Source organism: Amblyraja radiata, chromosome 17, assembly GCF_010909765.2.
Source record: "Amblyraja radiata isolate CabotCenter1 chromosome 17, sAmbRad1.1.pri, whole genome shotgun sequence".
Lineage (NCBI taxonomy): Eukaryota > Metazoa > Chordata > Chondrichthyes > Rajiformes > Rajidae > Amblyraja > Amblyraja radiata.
In genome coordinates this window covers 38,946,113-38,968,859 of record NC_045972.1, presented here as the reverse complement: position 1 = coordinate 38,968,859, position 22,747 = coordinate 38,946,113, and the positions used below count along the sequence as shown (strand labels likewise).

Genomic DNA, 22,747 nt, shown 5'->3' with positions numbered 1-22,747 from the left:
TAATCTATTTTCCCCTTTCCTAATTAAGCCCTTTGTCCTCCTCTGCTGGTCTCTGAATTTCTCCCAGTCCTCTGGTAGGCTGCTTTTTCTGGCTAATTTGTACGCTTCATCTTTTGCTTTGATACTATCCCTGATTTCCCTTGTTATCCACGGATGCACTACCTTCCCTGATTTATTTTTTTGCCAAACTGGGATGAACAATTGTTGTAGTTCATCCATGCAGTCTTTAAATGCCTTCCATTGCATATCCACCGTCAACCCATTAAGAATCAATCGCCAATCTATCTTAGCCAATTCACGTCTCATACCCTCAAAGTTACCTTTCTTTAAGTTCAGGACCCTTGTTTCTGAATTAACGATGTCACTCTCCATCCTAATGAAGAACTCAACCATATTATGGTCACTCTTGCCCAAGGGGCCACGCACAACAAGACTGCTAACTAACCCTTCCTCATTACTCAATACCCAGTCTAGAATAGCCTGCTCTCTCGTTGGTTCCTCTACATGTTGGTTTAGAAAACTATCCCGCATACATTCCAAGAAATCCTCTTCCTCAGCACCCTTGCCAATTTGATTCACCCAATCTATATGTAGATTGAAGTCACCCATTATAACTGTTTTACCTTTGTTGCATGCATTTCTAATTTCCTGTTTGATGCCATCCCCAACTCCACTACTACTGTTAGGTGGCCTGTACACAACTCCCACTAGCGTTTTCTGCCCCTTAGTGTTTCGCAGCTCTACCCATATCGATTCCACATCCTCAAAGCTAATGTCCTTCCTTTCTATTGCGTTAATCTGCTCTCTAACCAGCAACGCTACCCCACCTCCTTTCCCTTTCTGTCTATCCCTCCTGAATATTGAATATCCCTGGATGTTGAGCTCCCAGCCTTGGTCACCCTGGAGCCATGTCTCCGTGATCCCAACTATATCATAGTCGTTTATAGCTATCTGCACATTCAACTCATCCACCTTATTACGAATGTTCCTTGCATTGAGACACAAAGCCTTCAGGCTTGTTTTTACAACACTCTTACCCCTTATAGTATTATGCTGAAAAGTGGCCCTCTTTGATTTTTGCCCTGGATTTGCCGGCCTGCCACTTTTACTTTTCACCTTGCTACCTATTGCTTCTACCCTCATTTTACACCCCTCTGTCTCTACGCTCACACATTTAAGAAACCCTTTCCCTTTAACTCCATCCTCCACTATCCCATTCGACACCCCACCCCCCTTATTCAGTTTAAAACCACCCGTGTAGCAGTGGCAAACCTGCCTGCCAGAATGCTGGTCCCACACCTGTTAAGATGCAATCCGTCCCTTTTGTACAGTTCCCCCTTACCCCAAAACAGATCCCAGTGATCTAAGAATCTAAATCCCTGCCCCGTGCACCAGTTCCTCAGCCACACGTTCAGGTCCCGTATCTCCCTGTTCCTGCTCTCGCCAGCACGAGGAACTGGAAGCAAACCGGAGATAACAACCCTGGAGGTCCTGCTTTTCAGCATTTTTCCGAGCTCTCTAAAGTCACGCTGCAGGATATTCATCCCCTTCTTTCCGACATCGTTTGTGCCGACATGCACTACCACTTTCCGGATGTTCACCTTCGCCCTTGAGGATTTTCTGCACTCTGTCCGTGACATCCTGGATCCTGGCACCAGGAAGGCAGCACACCATCCTCGCATCCCGTCTGTTGCCACAGAAACCCCTGTCCGTACCTTTCACAATGGAGTCTCCCACTACAATGGCGTTGCCTGCCTTGGGCCTTTTTGGTTCTGGCTCAACAGCCCTATTCGCATCGCAAGCCAGTCCGCCGCTCAGTGTAAACACGTCTTCTGTCCCGACAGCTTCTATGTGGGTGAACCTGTTCACAAGAGGTACAACACCCGGGGACGTTGGCATTCCATGCTTCCCTCCCTTTCTCACTGTCTCCCACCTTCTCTCTTCCAGTACCTTAGGTGTAACAATCGTACTGTAGGACTTGTCAAGGAACGACTCCGTTTCTCGGACGAACCGGAGGTCATCCACTTGCTTCTCCAGTTCCCCAACACGGCCCTTCAGGAGCTCTACCTGGATGCACTTCTCGCATTTGTAGCAGCCAGAGGCACCAGCGGTGTCCTTGACCTCCCACATACTGCAAGCATCGCACTGAATCAGCTTGCCTGACATCTCCTTCTTTCGTCTCTATCTCTCAAGCGTATTGCATGGTCTCCTCTCCTCAGCCTCCTCGCCGAAGACTCTCGAGCCAAAGACTCACACTTTTCTCACAGGGCACTTCCCTCGCAAGGCCGCTCACTCACTGCCGCTCGCTAAGAGCCGTCTTGCTTAAATTGACTGATAAATTGCCTGATTTACCAATTTACAAACCTCAGTTTACAAATTCCTCAGTTTTCAACTGGTTTACGTGTCTGATACATTACAGATTTTTTCTCTCTACTGACCTGGCTTTTTTAATATTAGTTTATCTGAGTTTTGCTTCACTTCTGTTTGATGTATTTATTTGCCAAAGCAATAACTATGGTATATGGGCAAATAATGCCTCGAGCATTGATTTTTTTCCAAATTTAAAATCTGGTTTTAAAGATAAAGCATTTGAACAAAGTGCATGTAGCGGGTGGTCTTAATGTGAGGAAAATGTATGAAAAGGACATGTTCTTCATGTGTTCTTTTTTTTTTTTTTTGGCTTGGCAGAAGGAAATCCTGGCCCTGTTGAAACTTCAGTCGTACAGATAAAATTGTACTGTGTACACACCAAGTAAGTGACAAAGTCAAGGTTTCTCTAAATGTATCGCTGAAATTTGGAGATAATCACAAAACTGGAAGCCTATTCCATTGTCTCATACACTTTTTTAAATGATTTGCAACCCTGTACAAAGTCTCTTTATTTTTCTGTTCTGTAGTGGTTGATCACTCATGACTAGGAAAGTACGTTTCTACTTACTGTTGTCCCTGTTCTTGTAATCCAAATTGCCCCACAATCATTTGAAAGTAGCATCAATTTTTTCAATAGTGCCAGTTTTTCTTTGTGCCATGGGATTTTTTTCCCCTAGTACGTAAGAATATAAATTAGGTGCATTATCTTTTTATAATGGCCGGGTGCCATGTTTCAGAGTAGAAGTAGATTCACTTATCTAGATCTGATTGAATCCAGAGATAATTTCCACTATCAAGGCATTTTTTTGTTGTTTTTTTTTTAAACTGTTATAATATAAACATATCACCTTTCAATTAAGAATTCCCAATTCTAAATAATTGGGAAGTGGTATTCTGACAATTTGGTGGAATGGATGTCCGATTTAAATATGATGACAATGAGATGTGTTTGATTAGTGATCGTGTTGAAAAGTATTTGGCCAAAAGGGAAATGTGAACTCTTGAAAGATCGTTACTTGATCTTTTTTTTTAATTGAGGTTCCTATTTGCCATTATCGTTTCTAGACTTGTTTTATTCACTGTGCCAGTATTAAATATCTTTTACTTCTGTAATGAATTGCATTGAATGAAATTAACCAAAAAATGAGGTGATCAAGTGGTTTTGCATGCTCAGTTCCTTTTAAAATTAATATTTTAGTTTTAGGTAGTATTTTGAATGCTTTAGAAGCTTTGTGGTAATGTTTCAAAATACTTAATATACATGGATAGGACAGGTTTGGAGGGATATGGACAAAACGTAGGCAGGTGGGACTAGTGTAGCTGGGACATGTTGGCCGGTGTGGGCAAGTTGGGCTGAAGTGCCTGTTTCCACACTAGCACTCTATGACATGTCAGGGTGGGCAGAGACAAACACGTTTGGATTGAAGACGATATCAGAATATTCCATTTGCTGGAGATGCAGTTTTGGATTTTACTTCGTCTCACATTTGTCAGTTCCATTGTTGTACAAGGTGTGAAGTATGCCGAGAGGACAACTTTAATTATTATAATTTTGTTGCAAATCTCATTAGGAGACATTAGATGCTGATGGCGGGTTTACAAATTGTTTCACTGCCTGTCACATGTTCTGACCATTTTTTTGGTTTCAGAACACTTCAAGATGTGCAAATTTATTTCCAACCACATCAGAATGCAGAAGAATCTATGATACTGCCCTCTGCTATTTCCAATGAAGATTTCAGTAAGTTATACGTTGACCTGTCACTTGTCATTCCATCAGGACATTTATAAAAATTCACTGGCAAATTATTTCTTTTGCACTTCATTTTAATATTTGAAGTCTGGAAATCTGAGGAGTGCAAGCATGTCCAACATCTGAATGAAATGACTGACATTGCACTGTTTAAAATATTTGAGTTAAAGTTATGTTGTGTATTCTGTTCTCAATGTTGAAAAATATAAGGTGCACCTTTAAGCTGCTTCTTAGTATTTTTTTGGCACCTGGTTCTAAGTTACTAGGGCTAACAATTCTTAGTATAATCTTTATTTGATAAAACAAATGTAAATATTCAATTATTTGTGCAGAACGTCAAGATTAAAAATTTACTGAATCAGATAAAATAAAAATGAAATTGGAAGCTGTTGTGCATATGGTACTTGTAATACAGCAGTATTGACACTTCATTTAAGATTATTGGGCTGGTTTCTTAATATCTGATGAAAGATATAATTTTCATTTTAGCCTTGTGCTTGAACATACTCATTCTTTATCTACATGGTTTGTTCGCTGTTGAATTCAATGTCTTGTGTGCAGTAAAAATGAATATAATATGCTGAAACTTAGCATATCATCATGTAATTTATTTGGTGAGATACAAGGCATCCCTTTCATTACCAGTGATGAAATGCTGTACTATGATTTCAATCATTAATTATTAAGGATCAAAGTTGTGGATTCAAATCCTAGCACTTAACCGTCCAATAAAGTGGTTAATATTTTCTCTCTCGGGGCAGTCCTATTGTTTTCAGTATGAAAATAATTTTTCATTATTTTTTACTTGTTTTGTAGCATTTCCAGACCATCTAACTGATGTGAGCATTGAAGGTGCATCATCTGATAAAGGCTCTGGTCGAGGTTCTCAACATGATCTGCGACGTATAGTTGATCTTCCAGCACCTGCAGATTTTCTTTCTGTTGCCAATGATGTGAAACCAAAGTTAATGACTCCAGATGCCTTCATGACTCCTAGCGCTTCGTTGCAACAAGTGAGATTAATGTTTGTTCCTACAATTTGATTATAATTTTAATGGTCAAATTTTGCTTTTTGTTAATGAAGTATATCTGTTCAGGAATTTGACACCTTGTCTTCTGCCTTGTGCTGCACTACTGTCAACCATGGATGCAACATAGAGGTCTTACACCACTATGTGAGTGGCCCTCAAGTAGTGGTTTATGTTGTATCCATGGCTGTCAGTAACAAAGCAGAGGACAAGGTGTCAAAATAATCAATGTATCTTGACCTCCAACACCAGAGGCCTATATACATGGTTGCTCTTGTATAAACTCATGAATTCCTGGACCATTCATTCCAAATAAATTTTGAACAAGACTTGTGAACTTGGAAAGTATCAGGTATAGAGTTGAGGCAAACAAACTGGAGAACTGATTTTAAATTAGATCTTTAGCAAATTCTTATTTTGGTTGGATTTACTGGGTCTCAGAGCTGGAAGAATTGTAAGCTAAGGTAGACACAAAATGTTGGAGTAATTCTGAAGAAGGGTCTCGACACGAAACATCATCCATTTCTTCTCTCCAGAGATGCTGCCTGTCCCGCTGAGTTACTCCAGCATTTTGTGTCTACCTTCAATTTAAACCAGCGTCTGCAGTTCCTTCCTACACAGAATTGTAAGCTAATCCAGTCCTCACTTTGAGAGCCGCTGGCAGATTCCAACATCTTCAGCCTCTAGTGTAGGGGTCGGCAACCTTGTTCTGCATAGGGGCCGGGTGGCATGTCTGTGAGCGGGTGGCGGGCGACATCTACCACGTGTTCACATAGATCCCGCCCCGGATGGCAGGCATCAAATCATGTGTTGACATAGATCCCGCCCCTTCGAGGACGCCACCCGGAACACAGGCCCCTAGTTATGGGCGCTCACGAACATGGCGTACCTATGGTCCATTGCCTTGGCTCTGTCCTGAAGGAGGTGGCTCAAATACTCAGTCACTCACTCATTCCCGGCCTATTGACAACCCCGATCCAGACAGTGAAGCCCAGACACAGAAGGTGCGCGGCTGTGCGGCGGCTTTGTGCAGGATGCGGTACAGCCAGAGCTCGGCCGCTCGCCGGCTCCGCAATTGCGGCCGCTAGCACAAGCCTCCTTGAGTCACCGCACCTGGGCGCCTCGGGCCCTGGAGGTACCGGAGGAGAAGGGTGTCGGCGGGCCGGATGACTACGGGGAAAAAAAACTGCAGGCCGGGTGATTTTGGATCACGTGCCGCATTCGGCATGGGGGCCGTAGGTTGCCGAACCCTGCTCTTGTGCTTCCTTTTGATGACCAAGTTACTGCGGATAAAGTTATTCCTGTGTGCTGAAATATTTTTCATTTGAAATAATTCCTCGGGCGTCAGCTGCTACCAGTCAGACTTTCTAGTGTGCTTTTAATTGATCTGTGTTGGATTTTGTTGTCATGAACTCTGTCTCTGACGTGCAAAATGTAAATATTGTTTTAATGGCAAAGGTATACCAACCAATTAATTACAAATGTTTTCATTTAGTGACTTCCCATGGCATTTCTTGCTGATATACCAAATGTTTTAATATTGACAGATTTCTGTGTCACCAGGAAGTAGCGTAAGCACTTTGACTGCAGTGACTGGTTTGAGTACAAGTTCTGCTAATGAGACAGGAGCATCAAGGTAGGTGATTTTCATTAGCAGCACAAATATATCGGTATAATTTCAAATATCATTTGAGCACTAGGATTTCAACAATTAATTATAAAAAATATTAATTTCAACAATTTTAATTATAAAATGTTAACATGATTAAAGGTTGAACTGGTCTTTTCTGGCCTCTCACCTTTCTATTTCTTGCTCACCATTAAATGTTATGTTGGACAAGTCATAAAAGTCATATTGGACAAATAGACCATGCTTGACATCATGCCAAAATGTGGGCAGAAAATACTAAAAACTATTTTGGATGTGGTGGCAATTTAGGAAGCGCTTTTTGATTATGTGAATAAGTAAATTGGGCAATGTTTCAAGTTGCATGGACCAGCACAGACTTTATCCTTAACCATTAGTAGATATCTGATAAGAATATGCAAATAAAACCGTAATTAGCCCTTATTTTAGAGTGCCTTTTGGGAAATGATTTATTATAGTCGGAAGGGCTAGTCCATAGCATATGTTGTTTAGTTTATTGTTTGGTTTATTATTGTCATGTTTAAATCTTTTTTCTTGCGTGCCATCCAGTCATAGAAGAGACTATGCATGATTGCAATCAAGCTGCCCTTTGTGTACATGCAGGATAAAGAGTAACATTTAGTGCAAGATAAAGTCCTAGTAAAGATAGTTCAAAGATCTCCAATGAGATAGATGGGGGGGTTCAGGACCACACTCTAGCTGTTGAGAGGATGGTTCAGTTATGTTTCTGGTTTGCGTTATTTCCAACGAGGCAAAACAGCTTGAAGATATTAAAGTTGTTCTAAGCAGTCATGACATTTTTGGAAAGACCATCTATGCGTGGCTAATGGCGGCAATTTTTTTTTTCTCATCCTAATTATTTGGAAATGTTCATTATAGTAGTTCTTTTCAGTGACTTTCTGAATAATTGCAGGTCTCAGGAGTCAATCATGAATTTTAAGACTGGAATTTAAAAAATCAAGAGAGACAAGGGTGTTTAATTGTTATGTGTCCTGGCAATATGGTGTCCTGACAACAGAACAATTACATCTGCAGAACAATTACATTTTTGCTTTAACAGGCTCATAATGCAATAACACTGATAAATTGCCTCAGTACCTGTGATGGACCAGACAATGTCTACCACACTCTATACATAGTCTCGCTATTTTCCTGGGAGTTTGAATTTCCGAACCAGGTTATGATGCAACTAGTTCGTATGCACTTGTACAAGTTCAATAAAGTATTCGTTGACATGCCGAATCTACTCAATCTTCCAAAGAATTAGAAGCGTTATGAGCTTTCTTTGTGATTGCATTGATGTGCTGGGCCCACGACAGATCTTCAGAGATATGTCCAGGAATTGGAATCTATTGACTCTCTCCACTGCCGTCCCATCAATGAAGCCAAGTTTGTGGATCCCTGGCTGGGAAATTCTGGAGCAAAAGATGGCAGCTTGACCAGTGGTTCCAGCATTTCCCTGAGGATGTTTGAGTAGTTTCTGATTGCTGCAGAAGAATGCAACTTTATTTCTACACTTGCCACAAATTAATTAATTGAAATGACTTTTAACTAAGATCTGAACTTGTGACTTCTGGATTTCTGCTTGATTATGATAACTACTGTACACCCATATTCCATGACTCCTGCCGTAGATGGTAAAAGTATTGTTCCCTTGACAAACCATACAGATGAGGGTCTGCTTCTGTTTTTGCCTTTTGATTGAGAAAATAAATGTACGTTAAAATTCCCACCCAGCTGCCTACTGTGCTCTTGCTTCAATAAGTACTGCCTCTGTGATACTTAACACATATGAGTACAATTTTATCAATTGAAGGAGGCACAGTAAACATTGAGTCTCAAGGGCTATCTTAACTCTGAACTGATGCTGCAAGGCTTAGGTATTTGGTCGTCCTACTCAGTTTGGTGCCAGGGCCTTTACTGTATAACGTATATTTTATTTTATTGTGCTTTCCTAATTGCCCTTTAAGTAGTTAGTCCACTGTAATTTTGAATTGCTGGAGTCCTGGTGGTGGTACTGTCATAATGTTGTTGGATAGTGCATTTAGATCCAGCAGTGTTCAAGGAATGGCGATATATTTTCAAGTCCAAATAGTCTGAATTAGATAACCTGCATTTGGGGATCCTTGTCCTCACCAGAGGTCATGGGTTTTGGAGGTGTTGTTTTGACTTAATTTGTAAATTGAAAATCTTGTTTGAAGAGAATGAAGGCGGTGGTTCATGCAGAGGACTGCAGATTAATATTTGTTCAGCTTCATGAACTTGTGTAAGCCATATACTCTAGTAATCAATACAGGCCGCTGATGCAAAAGCTTTGACATTTCAAAAATAATGTTATGGTTAATTTAAAAACAAAATAATTTTTGTATTCATGGATCATACAAGCTCATGAAGTTAATGCATATGGTGGTTTAAGAATTTAAAATCATAGGGAAATATGATTTATCTTTTGATTTTCGTATGGCTAGACTTTGCAGATGCTCAATATTTCTAGATGTTTTCATAAGCTAATGAGTGCTTATTGATAATATTTTTGCTTCTGCATGATTTATATGACTTACTTGAATAGCTTTTGTACTGATTGTTTATGAATGTGAAACCTGAGAAAATCTGAAAAATACAGCATCTATTACATATCAGTATCGTTGAAACATCATTAGTTGTGCATGATATTAATTTGAAATTTAGGGTTGCGGATTATTTTAAAGATTGATGGAATTGCTTCTCAGAATCTAATGCTTTGTTGCCTTGTGCAATTTCTTTCTTTAGACCTGCGGAAGATTTGTGCCTAAGTCCAAAGGTGACATTAGAGAATGTGTCTCTCAGTGGTAACACAGGCAACAGTGTCCAAGCTAGTCCCAGAAGCAATTCTGTACAGCTTATCCCAGGACTTTCTGACCAGCTTCCTTCAAAACCTCTTCAGGTACGTACATTAGAAAAGGAGCGATCTTTAAAACCTTGGTGTTGATTTTCCGTTATAAAGGTAACTTATACCATTTGGATAATGGGCAGAATATTTGTGAAACACAACTTGAGACAACAATGAAAGGATCTAATAATTTAAATCAACCGCATTTTCCCGTCTAATTTTCATGTCCTTACTACATTACTCCTCTTGTGCTTTCTAAGTTAAAGGCTTAATGTGCATGTTACTAATTTTATGAGCAAGACATGCTCTTTTTAAAAAAAGTTCACAAAGTGCTGGAGTAACTCAGCAGGTCAGGCAGCAGCTGACTGATGACCTGATTTACTCTAGCACTTTTGTGCCTTTTTAAATTATTTTATGGATAGATATAAATTCTATTGAACATCTACTTTATGGTGATATCAAGTTTACATTTTGTTTTTCCAGTATTGGTGGAATTGGTCTGTGTGTACTTCATACAGTATAATTAATTCAGATCAAATTTTCAGTTGATATTCAAGTGTAATATTATTATGAATTTAGATATGATGAGTTGAATTGCTCCCTCTATTATGATTCTAACTTGGTTTGCTTTTCTATTAGGTTCCTGGTGCTAACTCGTTACTACCTTTGGAGCTTCAGCCTGTGGATCCCCTTTGTGTGCCTCAAAGTTCACCAACACGGGAACGTTCCCCTGATGTGATCTCGTCTGCATCCACAGCAATGTCTCAGGACATTCCAGAAATAGCCTCAGAGACCCTTCAGCGTGCATTTGCAGGTTCTGTTTTACCCAGTGACGTTTTGGAGTCTAACCATCACATGGATAGCATGGTCTCTGCAGCTTCAGCCCTGCATCTGTTATCTCCAAGAAGTAGGCCTAACTCAGAACATAGTCATCACTCATTAGATATGCCTCAGAAGGAAGTGGAACGGCTGAGCACTCCATCATTATTGGAATCTGTCTTGTCTCAGGATAACGCAGCAGGGGACAATGTCGCCAGCCAACCTTGGCCAGCAGCACCCGACATTACTCGCGAAACTCGTAACAGTATCAACGAGAGGTACTGTCAGAAATGTTATAATATATCTCAGTAAATCCTTTCATATGTTGGCTATTTGTTTAAAAAGATAATTCCACCTACTGTGTCAGGTCATTATATTTGCTCCTTGCCTTTTGCATACTTCCTTGCACATTAATTTGTCTGTGATATACAACATTCCTTGGAAGAAAAGCTTTGAAAGCAGTAGGCACTCAGGTGGTTGTGATGGTGAACGGCCCCAACCTGGTCTTGCTATGATTTAGTTCATTAGCTGGGTGATCTCTTGTACGCCACTTGTTTTCTCCACAAACTTTTGCCTTCAATCCCCTGGCCCCTCAACTCTACAGCGGGGTGGGTTTTTTTGGGCAATATTGACCAGTATAGAAATTTTGAAAGCCGAAGATGCATTTTATTTTAATGTTAGTTGATGCGTAAAATCTTATCTACCTCAGTAAATTCTACTTTTGCTTTGCTGTTTCCTTCAAATGTAATAATCTTGGCAATATTTTATTTTATCCTGGATTGAAAGCAGGTAAACCGGCTTTGTCCTGCTTCTTCCTCTCTTCCTGCTTCCTCTCTTCCCCCCCCCCCCCCCCCCCCCCCCCCCCCCCCCCCACAATCAATCTGAAGACTGGTCCCAACCCAAAACATCACCTGTCAATGTTCTCCACAGATACTGTGATAGGATGTGGAAGTCATTAGTTTCTGGATAAAGGGGTGGCTTCTTTCACTAAATTCATTGGTATCTTCCTGCAATTATTTTAGTTTCAACATTATTTCTCAAGTGGCAAGTGAAAGTTTTCAAATCTTAATTCAAATCATTTCAGAAGAGTAATCTAACTTTGGATTTCAGATCAAATGACCGATTATCATCTACAATATAAGGAAAGATGTTTTAAATTCTTCAATGTCAAGAACAATTTCATATCCTTTGTAGTCAGTATAATAAATAAATTAGACTTTATAATCCAAATATACAGTTCTGATTAATGTTATTTAACTGAAACGACCTACATGTTATTTCCAAGATTTTAGCAGGGCTATCTTCCAGGAATTGTTTGAGTGGATTCAAACTGATGCCTCTGGATGACATTCATGCATATATCTATCTTTCCAAACGTTTTATATCAATCTTTTATTTTTAAGCTCCAGAGAGGACATGCAAGAGAAACACAAGAATTCCACCTTCCATCGGCATCCATACCAACTACACCAGCATGACAGTCAGGATGCCAGTGCTGAACAGAGGTAATGCAGAGTTCCAAGCAGCTAGATGAGTAAAAATCTCTACTTCATAATAAGAATTGGCTCGAATCCAGTTTTGCTCATTCGTCATTTCAGTTTAAATGTGTGTTAGCAAGATAAAATTGGAGCAAAGAAATGCTTGACTAGGAAAACAAACAGGTAAGTATAAAGGAGTGATAGTGAAATGGGTTTTCTAACTAAGGTTTACCATAATGGTGAAATTGTGATAGGAACTCTGGCAAATTATATCAACTGCGTACTAAGATGTCTCATGGAAACTTTCTGTCTGCTGGTTGTCATTACAGAATGAAATTGGCTATTAAATAAATAAGCTATTAAAACGAACTGCCCTCATTTTTAAGAGAATAAAATATTCTGAAAGTATATTCCTTTTGTTTTGTTCATATAGTGATCATGATGAAGAAGTTGCAAGTCTTGCTTCCACAACATGTAGCTTTGGTTCAAAGTCTGCTTCGCATCGACTTCCAGTTAAAGACTGGAAATCAAAAATATCTCCACGATCCTCTCCCAAATTGAAGAGAAAAAGCAAAAAGGAAGATGGGTATAAATCTTTTATTTACTTATTTACAATGCCAGTGTAAGGAACACATTTTGCAACTTGTTGGTGCATGTAATATGATTATATATTGGTTTGAACTGGTTTATCTTTTAATTATTTTAAAATAATTTGGATTACTATATCCAAAATCAGAATATAGTCAGTCTCGGTGCGTTGTTGAATGGTAAAGGGTGTCTGAATTAAAACACTTTCCACGTCCAAATACAAGTAATTTAGTGGACAATAAGTAGTTAAAAACTATCAAAGTATTATAAAGGCTATTACTTAGACAGGATGTCATTTTTAACTACTCATTTTGTGGACAATTGTCTGGCAATTTTTATCAATGAAGGCAAGATAGTTTGCTTTTAAGTTAAACGCTATGCTTTCTGCCTTCCACAATTTATTGTTTCTTCAAAGGAAGATGATTTTCTTTTTATGAATGTCGGATGTTCTTGTCTGATGGGGGCGAGGGCTTTTGGATGAATTCTGTGTCTTATCTTGGCAATTGTTTTGTTTAAGTTTGAACTCTGTTTTTAACATTCCGAGCATGTTTTCATCTCGTGTAGGAGAGCTCTTTATCTAGTTGTAAAACTATGATGTCAATTTAATGTTAATGCTTGATTTAAAAAAAAAAAAATCTTGCATTCAAGTTAGGGGGGGAAACATAATTTGTTTGACATTTGATTTAATAATAATAATAATGGATGGGATTTATATAGCGCCTTTCTAATACTCAAGGCGCTTTACATCGCAGAATTTAGTTTAGTTAGTGGAAGTCTACACCTATCTACAAATTATTCAAAGTTAATTACTTCAGATTTGATCAAGTTTTTTTTACATTTACATATTTTAGATATTGAATTATATAGATTAGTATGGAAGTATTATGAAGCACAGTTGCAATAGTTTTTTGGAGGAAGATTTCCCCTGAAAATGGTGTCACGGGTGGATGGGGTGGTCAAAGAGGGTTCTGGTACTTTGGACGCCTTCAGTCAGGGTATTGAGTGTAGAAGTTGGGATGTTATGTTACAATTGTACGCGGGTGCATTTGGAGTATAGTGTTCTGTTTTGGTCACCCTGCTATAGGAAGGATGCCATTAAACTGGAAAGAGGGTTGATATATTATACAAGGGTGTTGCCAGGACTTGAGGGCCTGAGTTATAGGGAGAGGTTGGGCAGGCGAGGAGTTTATTCTTTGGAGTGCAGGAGACAGAGGGGTGACCTTGTAGAGGTGTATACAATAATTAGGGGAATAGAATGCATTGAGTCTTTTATCCAGAGTAGAGGAATCAGGAACCAGAGGACATCGGTTTCAGGTGAGAGGGTAAAGATTTAATAGGAACCCCAGGGGCAACTTTTTCACACACACGATGGTGGGTAAATAGAACCAACTTCCAGAGGAGGTGGTAGAGGCAGATACTATAACAACTTTTAAAAGACATTCAGGCAGTTACATGGATAGGAAAGGTTTAGGGAAACGGGTCAAACACAGGTAGGTATCAAAGGTATTTTATTGATCACATTCACATACACCTAGGTGTAGTGAAGTGAAATGCTTCTTGCCATGGAACTCATGTAGATGGGGCATCTTGGTCGTCATGGGCAAGTTGGGCCAAAGAGCCTGGTTTCGCGCTGCATGACTCACTGACTCTAAATGCTAAATCTTCAACTGGTCGTAATTCATTGTGAAATTTTGAAGTGGTGTGAACTGTGACTAAGCCAAAAAATACAGCCTCTCAAAAAAGTATTTAAGTTCAACATTGATTCATTGTACTGCGGACTTTTAAAACATTTTTTAATTTAATTTAGCAAAATTTGGAAATGTGATACAAAGTAAATTTGATTACTCTCATGATGCAGTTGAATTACGTAAATCAAATAGCTCTTGTGTTTAGAGAACTAAATTAATCTTAAATATGGATAAGATACAGAACTGATTTCAGTGTCCTTAATGGGCCTGTCCCACATAGGCGAATTTTTAGGCGACTGCCAGTGACTAGGACAATGGAATTCACCGAAGTCAGCACCGGCACCAACCTACGTTAACCTGGCGACAACCTACGTTAACCTGGCGACAACCTACGATAGCACCTACGACAACTCAAAGTGTCGCCACCAGTCACCGGAAATTTTTCAACAAATTATCGCCTGTAGTCACCTAAAAAACCACCTAAGTCGGACAGGCCCATAAATTAGAGAAAGTCGGCCATTGTTCCCTTTTCTGATAACTATCCACTAAAACTCACTCTTGTGCAGCTGTTGATTAATATGATTATCTCTGCTGTTTACAGTTTGGTGCATATTGCCTACCTTTGTAGACTGCTATTTTTTAATGTATAGTTACAGCTTTAAATTTTAAATGTGATTTTTAAAATTTATTTTTTTCCCCTTTTGTTCAGGGAGGCCACACAATCCCCACGGTCAGAACAACAGGTTGGTACTTGCAAATTATTTTCAACCATTTTAAATGATGGGGGGGGGGCGGGAAAAAGAAAGGAAGAGGCAGAGACAGTATGCTGTGGGAGAGCTGGGAATAGGAGGGGAAGGAGGGAGAAAGCAAGGACTACCTGAAATTGGAGAAGCCAATGTTCATACCGCTGGGGTGTAAACTAGCCAAATGAAATATGAGGTGCTGTTCCTCCAATCTGCGGTGGGCCTCACTCCGGCCATGGAGGAGGCCCTGGACAGAAAGGTCGGATTCGGACTGGGAGGGGGAGTTGAAGTGCTGAGCCACCGGGAGATCAGGATGGTTATTGCGAACTAAGTGGAGGTGTTGTGTGAAGCTATCACCAAGGTGCCCGCCCACGGCGACTGAGGTTGCATTAGGTTGACAGGGCTCACCACGGGGAGGTCGACAACATGAGCCCCGGAATTCACTTAAAATAAATAAACCAATAATTAAAAATAATGTAAATGGGGAATTGTGTGATTAAAATAACTGCATTTGTACAAAGAGGTAAACAGTTTGGTCTGTATTTTGCAAAAACCTGGCAATTTTCTTTTACATCTGTTTGGTCCATACCTATTTTCACAAGGATAGCAGAGAATGTAGAAGTTAACTAAATTCCGTTTTGTGCTGCTTGACCATTCACCTGTTACTTTTTAGTCATATATAAAGGTCTGAAATGTTTAAATGCTATTCTTTTATTTCCACTCATGGCTGGGTGTTACAGAATATTCAGTTATAAGATTTCAGAGTGAGTGAATTTGTGAAGTTAAATCCATGGGGAAAATAATAAAAAAAATGTAGTTCTTTTGAAGAGATTATGCCTCAAATTGATGCTTTCATTAATATTGCCATTTTTCCACAATGCATAGTTTCTGTGTCGTACTCTCAAGAGTACCACAAGACCAAAGTGAAAATAAGCATAAACTACTAAATACGTACATAAGAATCTGACCAAACAGAAATTTGAAATCAAATTTTGATCTATATTATCAGATGCAGATTTTCCTCTCACAGAATTAGAAATTGGCCATTAGGGATTACATGGTAATGTCAAAGATCTAATGTCTATTAATGATTGTCTCAATATTGTGTTGATCTTGTGATTAATTTGCAACGTTTGTAAAAATCGGTAAAGGTCAGGGGAGAATGGCTTCTGACCTTTCTGCAAAATATAGGCATGCGTTGTGTTTCTTTCTTCTTATTGATTTACATTTACTTTTAAATACCTGGCCAATTTAATATGAATTGAATGTAATTTTGAAATGACTCTTGTAAGCGGAGACCCGCTGATTGCTCTATTGCTGGTCTTCAAAGATTAGTTTCTCATAGAGCATTGAAGGAGCAAAGCCATCATTCTTGGTCTGGTCCCTTTCTCCCCCACCATCCCCAAAAGCCCCATAAAGCCGAAAAACAGTTGTTCCCTCTGTGCAAAATAATTGCATTCATGTCAGAAGTTGAGAACCTCGGATCATTGCATGTAATTTAATCCGTGTCTAAATTCAACTTTATTAAAACATCCTTAAAAGATGAATTTTATTCCCCTAGCAACAGTTCAACACAAACCAACAGGAAGAGTTGCTGTGTCTAATACGCAGTCAACAGAGGGAGCTCTGTGAATTGAGACAGAATCAGTTGGAACTTGTGCAGAGGCTCACTGATCACATGGATGCAGTACAGGGCTCGATCATGGGTCACGTCGAGCGAATTATGGTCACACAGCAAGAACATGAGCGTATCCTTTTATTCTATTGGGTGGTAACCGTATACCATGTTCAGCTTAATGGAGATGCATATTATCTGCTTAGAAGCACGAAACTACGGAAAGGAAATATAACTGGTATTCTATGTATTGATGTGTACAATGAGGTGAGTATCTATTTTAAGATGTTCGAACTCCTCCCATCCGGCAGACATTACAAGGCCTTCTACGCCCGCACCTCCACTCAGGAACAGCTTAATCCCCAGAGCTATAGCTGCTCTGAACCGGCCCTGCTGAGTGCCCCCCACCCCCATGAACTGTCTCCCTCGGATGGTCACGTCGCACAGACACATTTGCACTTTAGACTGTTTTGACTGTTTTACTGTTCTTTTTATAAATCATGTTTCTCGGGGTATCTAAATCTAAATTTTATTAGGTTAAGTTTTGACATCGGATGGAAGCTGCATACCAAATCTCGTTGCACATAAGTGTAATGATAATAAAAGATATTATTATTATTATAAAAATACTTTCTCTGATTAAATGGTTCTGTCCATTATGTAATATATTGGTTGTAGTAGAAAACTGGAACCTCACAATATGATTGACTACATTATGAAGTTCAACTGGATTTAATCTTAACAGCACGATTCCTATAACTGTTTAAAGGTTCATAATCGCTAGACACTCTTAAACAGTAGCGCATCAGAGGAAGACTTACAAGCAGGACACAAAGTGCTGGAGTAACAGCAGGTCAGGCAGCGCCTCTGGAGAATATGGATAGGTGACGTTTCAGGTCGGGAATCTTTATCAGTTGGTTGAAATCAAAAGTGAATCGAAAAAATATGAAGGTGAGGCCTGGAGTGGATACATATTCCTTGGACATGGCAGGACAGTTTTATTCGACAAAATGATCTTCAGGTTTAATAATAAGAGGTATAGAGAACGCAAAACATGAAAGCTATAGTTAGTAAAACACTTCAGGACTTTGGATGTCGATTTTGTTCAATTTGGGCACCATATTTTCCAAATAATGGCTGGATCTTGAAGTAGTAGTTGCACAGCAAGTTCACTAAATTGTTTCCAGGAAGGATGGACTTCAGTAATGTAGAGAAACGGGGAAAACAAGGTGTTTTACTTGAAGCTGAGGAAGTTATCGGTAACTATTATTTTTAAATTCAAGAGATTTAGATGTAATGATGTTTAAGATGAATGGTTTTGATGGAATAAAGGAGGCAACGTTTTTATTCTAGACTAGGATTGGAAGAACCAGAGGCACGTCTTGATTTCAGTGCTAAGGAGAAGTGCATATACATAGCAATGTGTAGGTACATTTTGCTGGCCACATGATTTGCAGGGAACCTTTGGAGAGGTGAACAGATAAGATCTTGACAGAAGGACATGCAAGGCATATTGTTTTGAACTTTCATATGGGAGGGGAATGCGAGGTGCACGGGGAAAAAAAAAAATTCAAAACATCCTTGAAATGTAAAATCCACACCGACCACTGGGAACCTTTGCCAAATGGCCAGCTCATAATGGAGAAGGAATGTTTTAGATAGAATTGAGAGTCCCTTATCAGTGTGTCAGGAACGCAGTAGCCTGTGTAAGTGTGGTAGAAGTGCGCCACCCCACAAAACATGCATCTCCTTGAGTCCCCGCCACCCCCCATCAGTCTGAAGAAGGGTTTTGGCCCGAAACGTTGCCTATTTCCTTCGCTCCATAGATGCTGCTGCACCCGCTGAGTTTCTCCAGCATTTTTGTGTACCATCTCCTTGACCATCTGCAGGGAAGCTGTGGTTCCCATATTGGGCTCAGTAGCCATCTCAGAACCCACAAAACCAGAGTGCAAGCGGATCATCTGTAATTCAAGGGACTGCCTATGAGAAGAGGAGACATTATGTGCAAATCACATTATTGATGTGCATGAGATCAATTTTGGTAGTTCAGAAATGGTCTGGTGAATGGAACATTAGTGTTCAGGAACTAGAATAAAAATAACAGATTCCAAATCATTTTCTGGATTGTTTTAATATGTTTTTTGAGCAGCACAGCCGGATGCCTCTTTTGATATCATCCTCAGCTATAGTCTTATGAATCCTATGAGCATTACTGTGTTTGATGTCTTTGATCTTACTTAATTATTTGAGATGTTTTGAGATCTTTTGTGAATTTCCTTTTCTCATATGTCACCTTCCTCACCTTTCTCTGTCTCTTCACTTTGCATCTTTAATACCCTGATGGCATTTAGGTGCTGCTTTTTATGTATTGATTGCTGCTATTTTGTACATTGAGCGACAGATTTGTATCCCTTTTTCCAGTTTGATTAAAAATATTTGTTTGCTGAATGACATGTACCTGATAAGCTGTAAAATATATGTAGTGATAGAAAAACGCAAAATTACTGGTTTTCTTCATTCACAATCCATGTGATCTTTAAAAATTTGCCTTAACATTTAAACCATTAGAGAGGCGAACAGACAGGGTCTTGGCAGAAGGACATGAAAGAAATGGGCAGTTTCAGGAACAGTTGTCTAATCAACTATCTCAGACTTTAGCCAATTCTATCAGTAATCGTATAGAAAAGACTGTTCGGGATGAGATGAAGAAAAGCCTACCACAATGTAAGTACACACTGAAAACTGCTTTGCTGAACCTTAAAGTAGTAGAGAGTTTAGTCACATTTTTAATAAGCATTTTGTAATTCAACAAGAGCAAAATAAAGTAGATGCTGAAATCAGAAAATGGTTCACAGCAAGGACAGAGTGAGAAAGAGTCAATGGACAAAATCTGCTGGCAGATGCTGCCAATTGTGTGTTAAACTGTCAGCATGTATTCCAGTAAATATCCTGATGTCTGAATCTTCTGGTGAAATGTTAGTCTCAAACAGCTTTGTGCTGGAGTTTGCTGCCTACACACAAATATTGATCTTTGGAACCCAGCTTTAGAGCATTAATTTGCTGCGGTTTTCCACTAGGTACTTCAGAATTTTTTTATAATCACTTTTTTAATACAACTAATTGAGTTCATCCATGATTATATTGAAAGGCAAGTGAGTGTTGAAGGGGCAAGTGGCCCTCTCCTGCTCCTATTGTCTAGTATTCTCGGGAGATAAATTAATAATTTAAATTTATTTTTGTAATGTAAAGTGCATTGATTTTGGTTTTCCATTAGAATTTGTGGGTCTTCAACTAACAGGAGTTGTTAGAATCAAGGATCTTGTTTGTAATGTCACCAATTCAGGAAAAAGAGTAGAAGAAATGTTTTCATCCAGAAGTTTTGGAATTCTCTAGCCATGGAGATTCAGTGCTGAATGTATTTAAGAATTAATGTTCTTCCTTTAGATATGAATAACACCTGAGTTAATGCAGGAAAATACCTCTGAGTTAAAAGATCTAATTGAATAGCAAGGGTCAAATTGCCGACTTGCACTTTACTTCCAATAGGACATCCTATTGATTGTAGATTTATACATTTGCCACTCACTCACTGCTCTTGCAGGTACAATTGAATTTGAAAATATTTTATCAGGACACTGCCAATGGTCTTAATTCACTTAGACTTTGACTAAATTATTTTATCCAGTAACTCTGTATTTCTTCATTTTCTGTTATTTAATTACTTCAGTTACAGAATAGTTGGGGTTTTCACTTGGTGTAAGTATATCCAACCCGCTGGGTTACTACAGCATCTTGTGTCTATCTTGGTGGTGTTAACCATCATCTGCAGTTCCTTCCTACACATAAGAAATACAGTCACTGGATGAATAATTTAGTCAAAGTTTAATGGCCACTATTGCTGAGGCTTTTTCTGAATCACTTAATTTAATTAATTTTAAACTACTTGATTTTATTCTCTTAATTTTGTATATTTTCTGCTCATGATACATAGTAGATTTTTCAATCCAGATTAACAGTATGTCTTCCCTCGCAAGGGTCTGAATTCCATCCCTCACCAGCAGAGCTCCCCCCCCCCTCCTCTGCCCACCTGCCTGCCCTTTCTATAGAATGTACAACCCTGAATATTGTTCCCATGCCGATCCTCCTGCAGCCACGTCTCAGTAATCTCCACAATGTCATATCTACCAACCTCTAACTGAGCCTCAAGCTCGTCTACTTTACTTCTTATACTTCGCACATTCATATACAATATTTTTAATTCCTTACGCATCTATCCTTTCAGATCGATCCCTATTACACTTAGCCATACTCTCCTATCCCTTTGTGAGCTTTCTTTCCTGTTAATTCTGGGGTCATTAACTATCCTTTTAGTCCCTTTCCCTTTAACTCCGTCCTTGACTATCCCATTTGACACACCCCCCCCTCCCTATTTAGTTTAAAACCACCTGTGTAGCAGTGGCAAACCTGCCTGCCAGAATGCTGGTCCCCCACCTGTTAAGGTGCAATCTGTCCCTTTTGTACAGTTCCCCCTTACTCCAAAACAGATCCCAGTGGTCTAAGAATCTAAATCCCTGCCCCCTGCATTAGTTCCTCAGCCACACATTCAGGTCCTGTATCTCCCTGTTCCTGCTCTCGCCAGCACAAGGAACTGGAAGGAAACCGGAGATAACCACCCTGGAGGTCCTGCTTTTCAGCACTTTTCCGAGCTCTCTAAAGTCACGCTTCAGAATATTCATCTCCTTCTTTCCGACATCATTTGTGCCAACATGCACTACCACTTCCGGCTGTTCACCTTCGCCCTTGAGGATTTTCTACACTCTGTCCGTGACATCCTGGATCCTGGCACCAGGGAGGCAGCAAACCATCCTCGAATCCCGTCTGTTGCCGCAGAAACCCTGTTCGTACCTCTCACAATGGAGTCTCCAACTACGAACTACATTGGCCTCTTTGGTTTTGGCTCATTTCTTCATATTCATTAACTCACAATACTTCTTCTTTTTTTTTTTAAAGCTATTTCCAAATGTTTGGAGCCTGTATCTGGTCAGTTGAATAATCAGATTGCGACCAAACTTGCAGCAATTGAAGGAGTATTAAAAGAAAATGTAACAAAAATGGTAAAATCTAAGGTAAGAATTTTAAACATCTAAACGGTAAAATGTTCTCAATATCCAACAGCCTTATAAAATGACAGAGATATTAAATAATTAAGCTAGATTTTTTAATAATATAATCTATTCCTGCAATTTTATATATTTTGCATCCATGTCATTTTCCATGTTGTGTCCATTACATTTGCTTCACTTTTCATTGGGATTTCCTTTCCAATGTTGAGTTACCTCCTCTAATTAGGCTGTCTAGATCATTGACTTTTCCATGCTTGTTGTCAATGTTACCCAGTATTAGGGCTCTTCTTACAATGCACACACCAATTGTGTTGTTTCCCCTCTGGAAACTACTTGCTATGCGATGATTCATCTTCTCTGCAGCAACTGTTTCACTGGGAGCATCTGGCCTGCCTCTGAATGGTCAGAGCTCTTCAATGAAAACAGGTAGGTTCAAACCTTCAGTCAGTATAGGATTAGGATGAGAAGGGGCTAAGTGTTGGAGTAACTGTCGGTCAGACAGCATTTCTGGAGCACATGGATTGTGGACATTTTGGATTGGGACCCTTCTTCAGGTCTGAAGAAGGGCTCCTACCTGAAACATCAACTATCCATGTTCTCCAGAGATGCTGCTGCCCCACTGAGTAACTCCAGCCCTTTGTCTACTTTTGTAAGCCAATGCCTGCAGTTCCTTGTTTCTAGGATTTGAATGGTTTCCAATCAGAAGCTACATTCCTATGTTCAACTACATGAACTGTTTGTTTATCCCTACCTAGTCCATGCCACATTTGTGGGGTTGAGTCCATCTTCATTGGCAGCAGCTTTTCCGGTTTTGCAACTCCAGCTATACTAGTTACAACAATATTTTAGATGACCATTTCTGCACATGAACGGAATTATAAAACACAAACAATCTAATCCATGGAGTTCGATGCTTACATTGTATGTTGAGACATTCCTAATGGACTTAGTTAAAAATTGTATGGTCCAAACCATTTTTTGGGGCCAATGTTTCCCTTTATTATTTTAATTTTTTTAAACTGGTT

General features: G+C 39.4%; 1 protein-coding gene across 2 annotated transcripts in view; it reads left to right on the top strand.

Moving 5' to 3' along the window:
- Positions 1–22,747, top strand: part of edc4 (enhancer of mRNA decapping 4) — a 64,189-nt gene that overhangs the window by 29,077 nt on the left and 12,365 nt on the right. Inside the window, exons 13-24 of one of the 2 annotated variants that reach the window (XM_033036246.1) lie at positions 2,689–2,752; positions 4,020–4,111; positions 4,940–5,136; positions 6,699–6,787; positions 9,569–9,722; positions 10,308–10,765; positions 11,891–11,992; positions 12,399–12,551; positions 14,951–14,984; positions 16,546–16,732; positions 19,168–19,323; positions 21,610–21,725. In XM_033036246.1, the coding sequence (XP_032892137.1) occupies positions 2,689–2,752; positions 4,020–4,111; positions 4,940–5,136; positions 6,699–6,787; positions 9,569–9,722; positions 10,308–10,765; positions 11,891–11,992; positions 12,399–12,551; positions 14,951–14,984; positions 16,546–16,732; positions 19,168–19,323; positions 21,610–21,725 (1,802 nt within the window). The remainder of the gene's footprint in view (positions 1–2,688; positions 2,753–4,019; positions 4,112–4,939; positions 5,137–6,698; positions 6,788–9,568; positions 9,723–10,307; positions 10,766–11,890; positions 11,993–12,398; positions 12,552–14,950; positions 14,985–16,545; positions 16,733–19,167; positions 19,324–21,609; positions 21,726–22,747) is intronic. The other variant, XM_033036247.1, reaches the window with a different exon arrangement.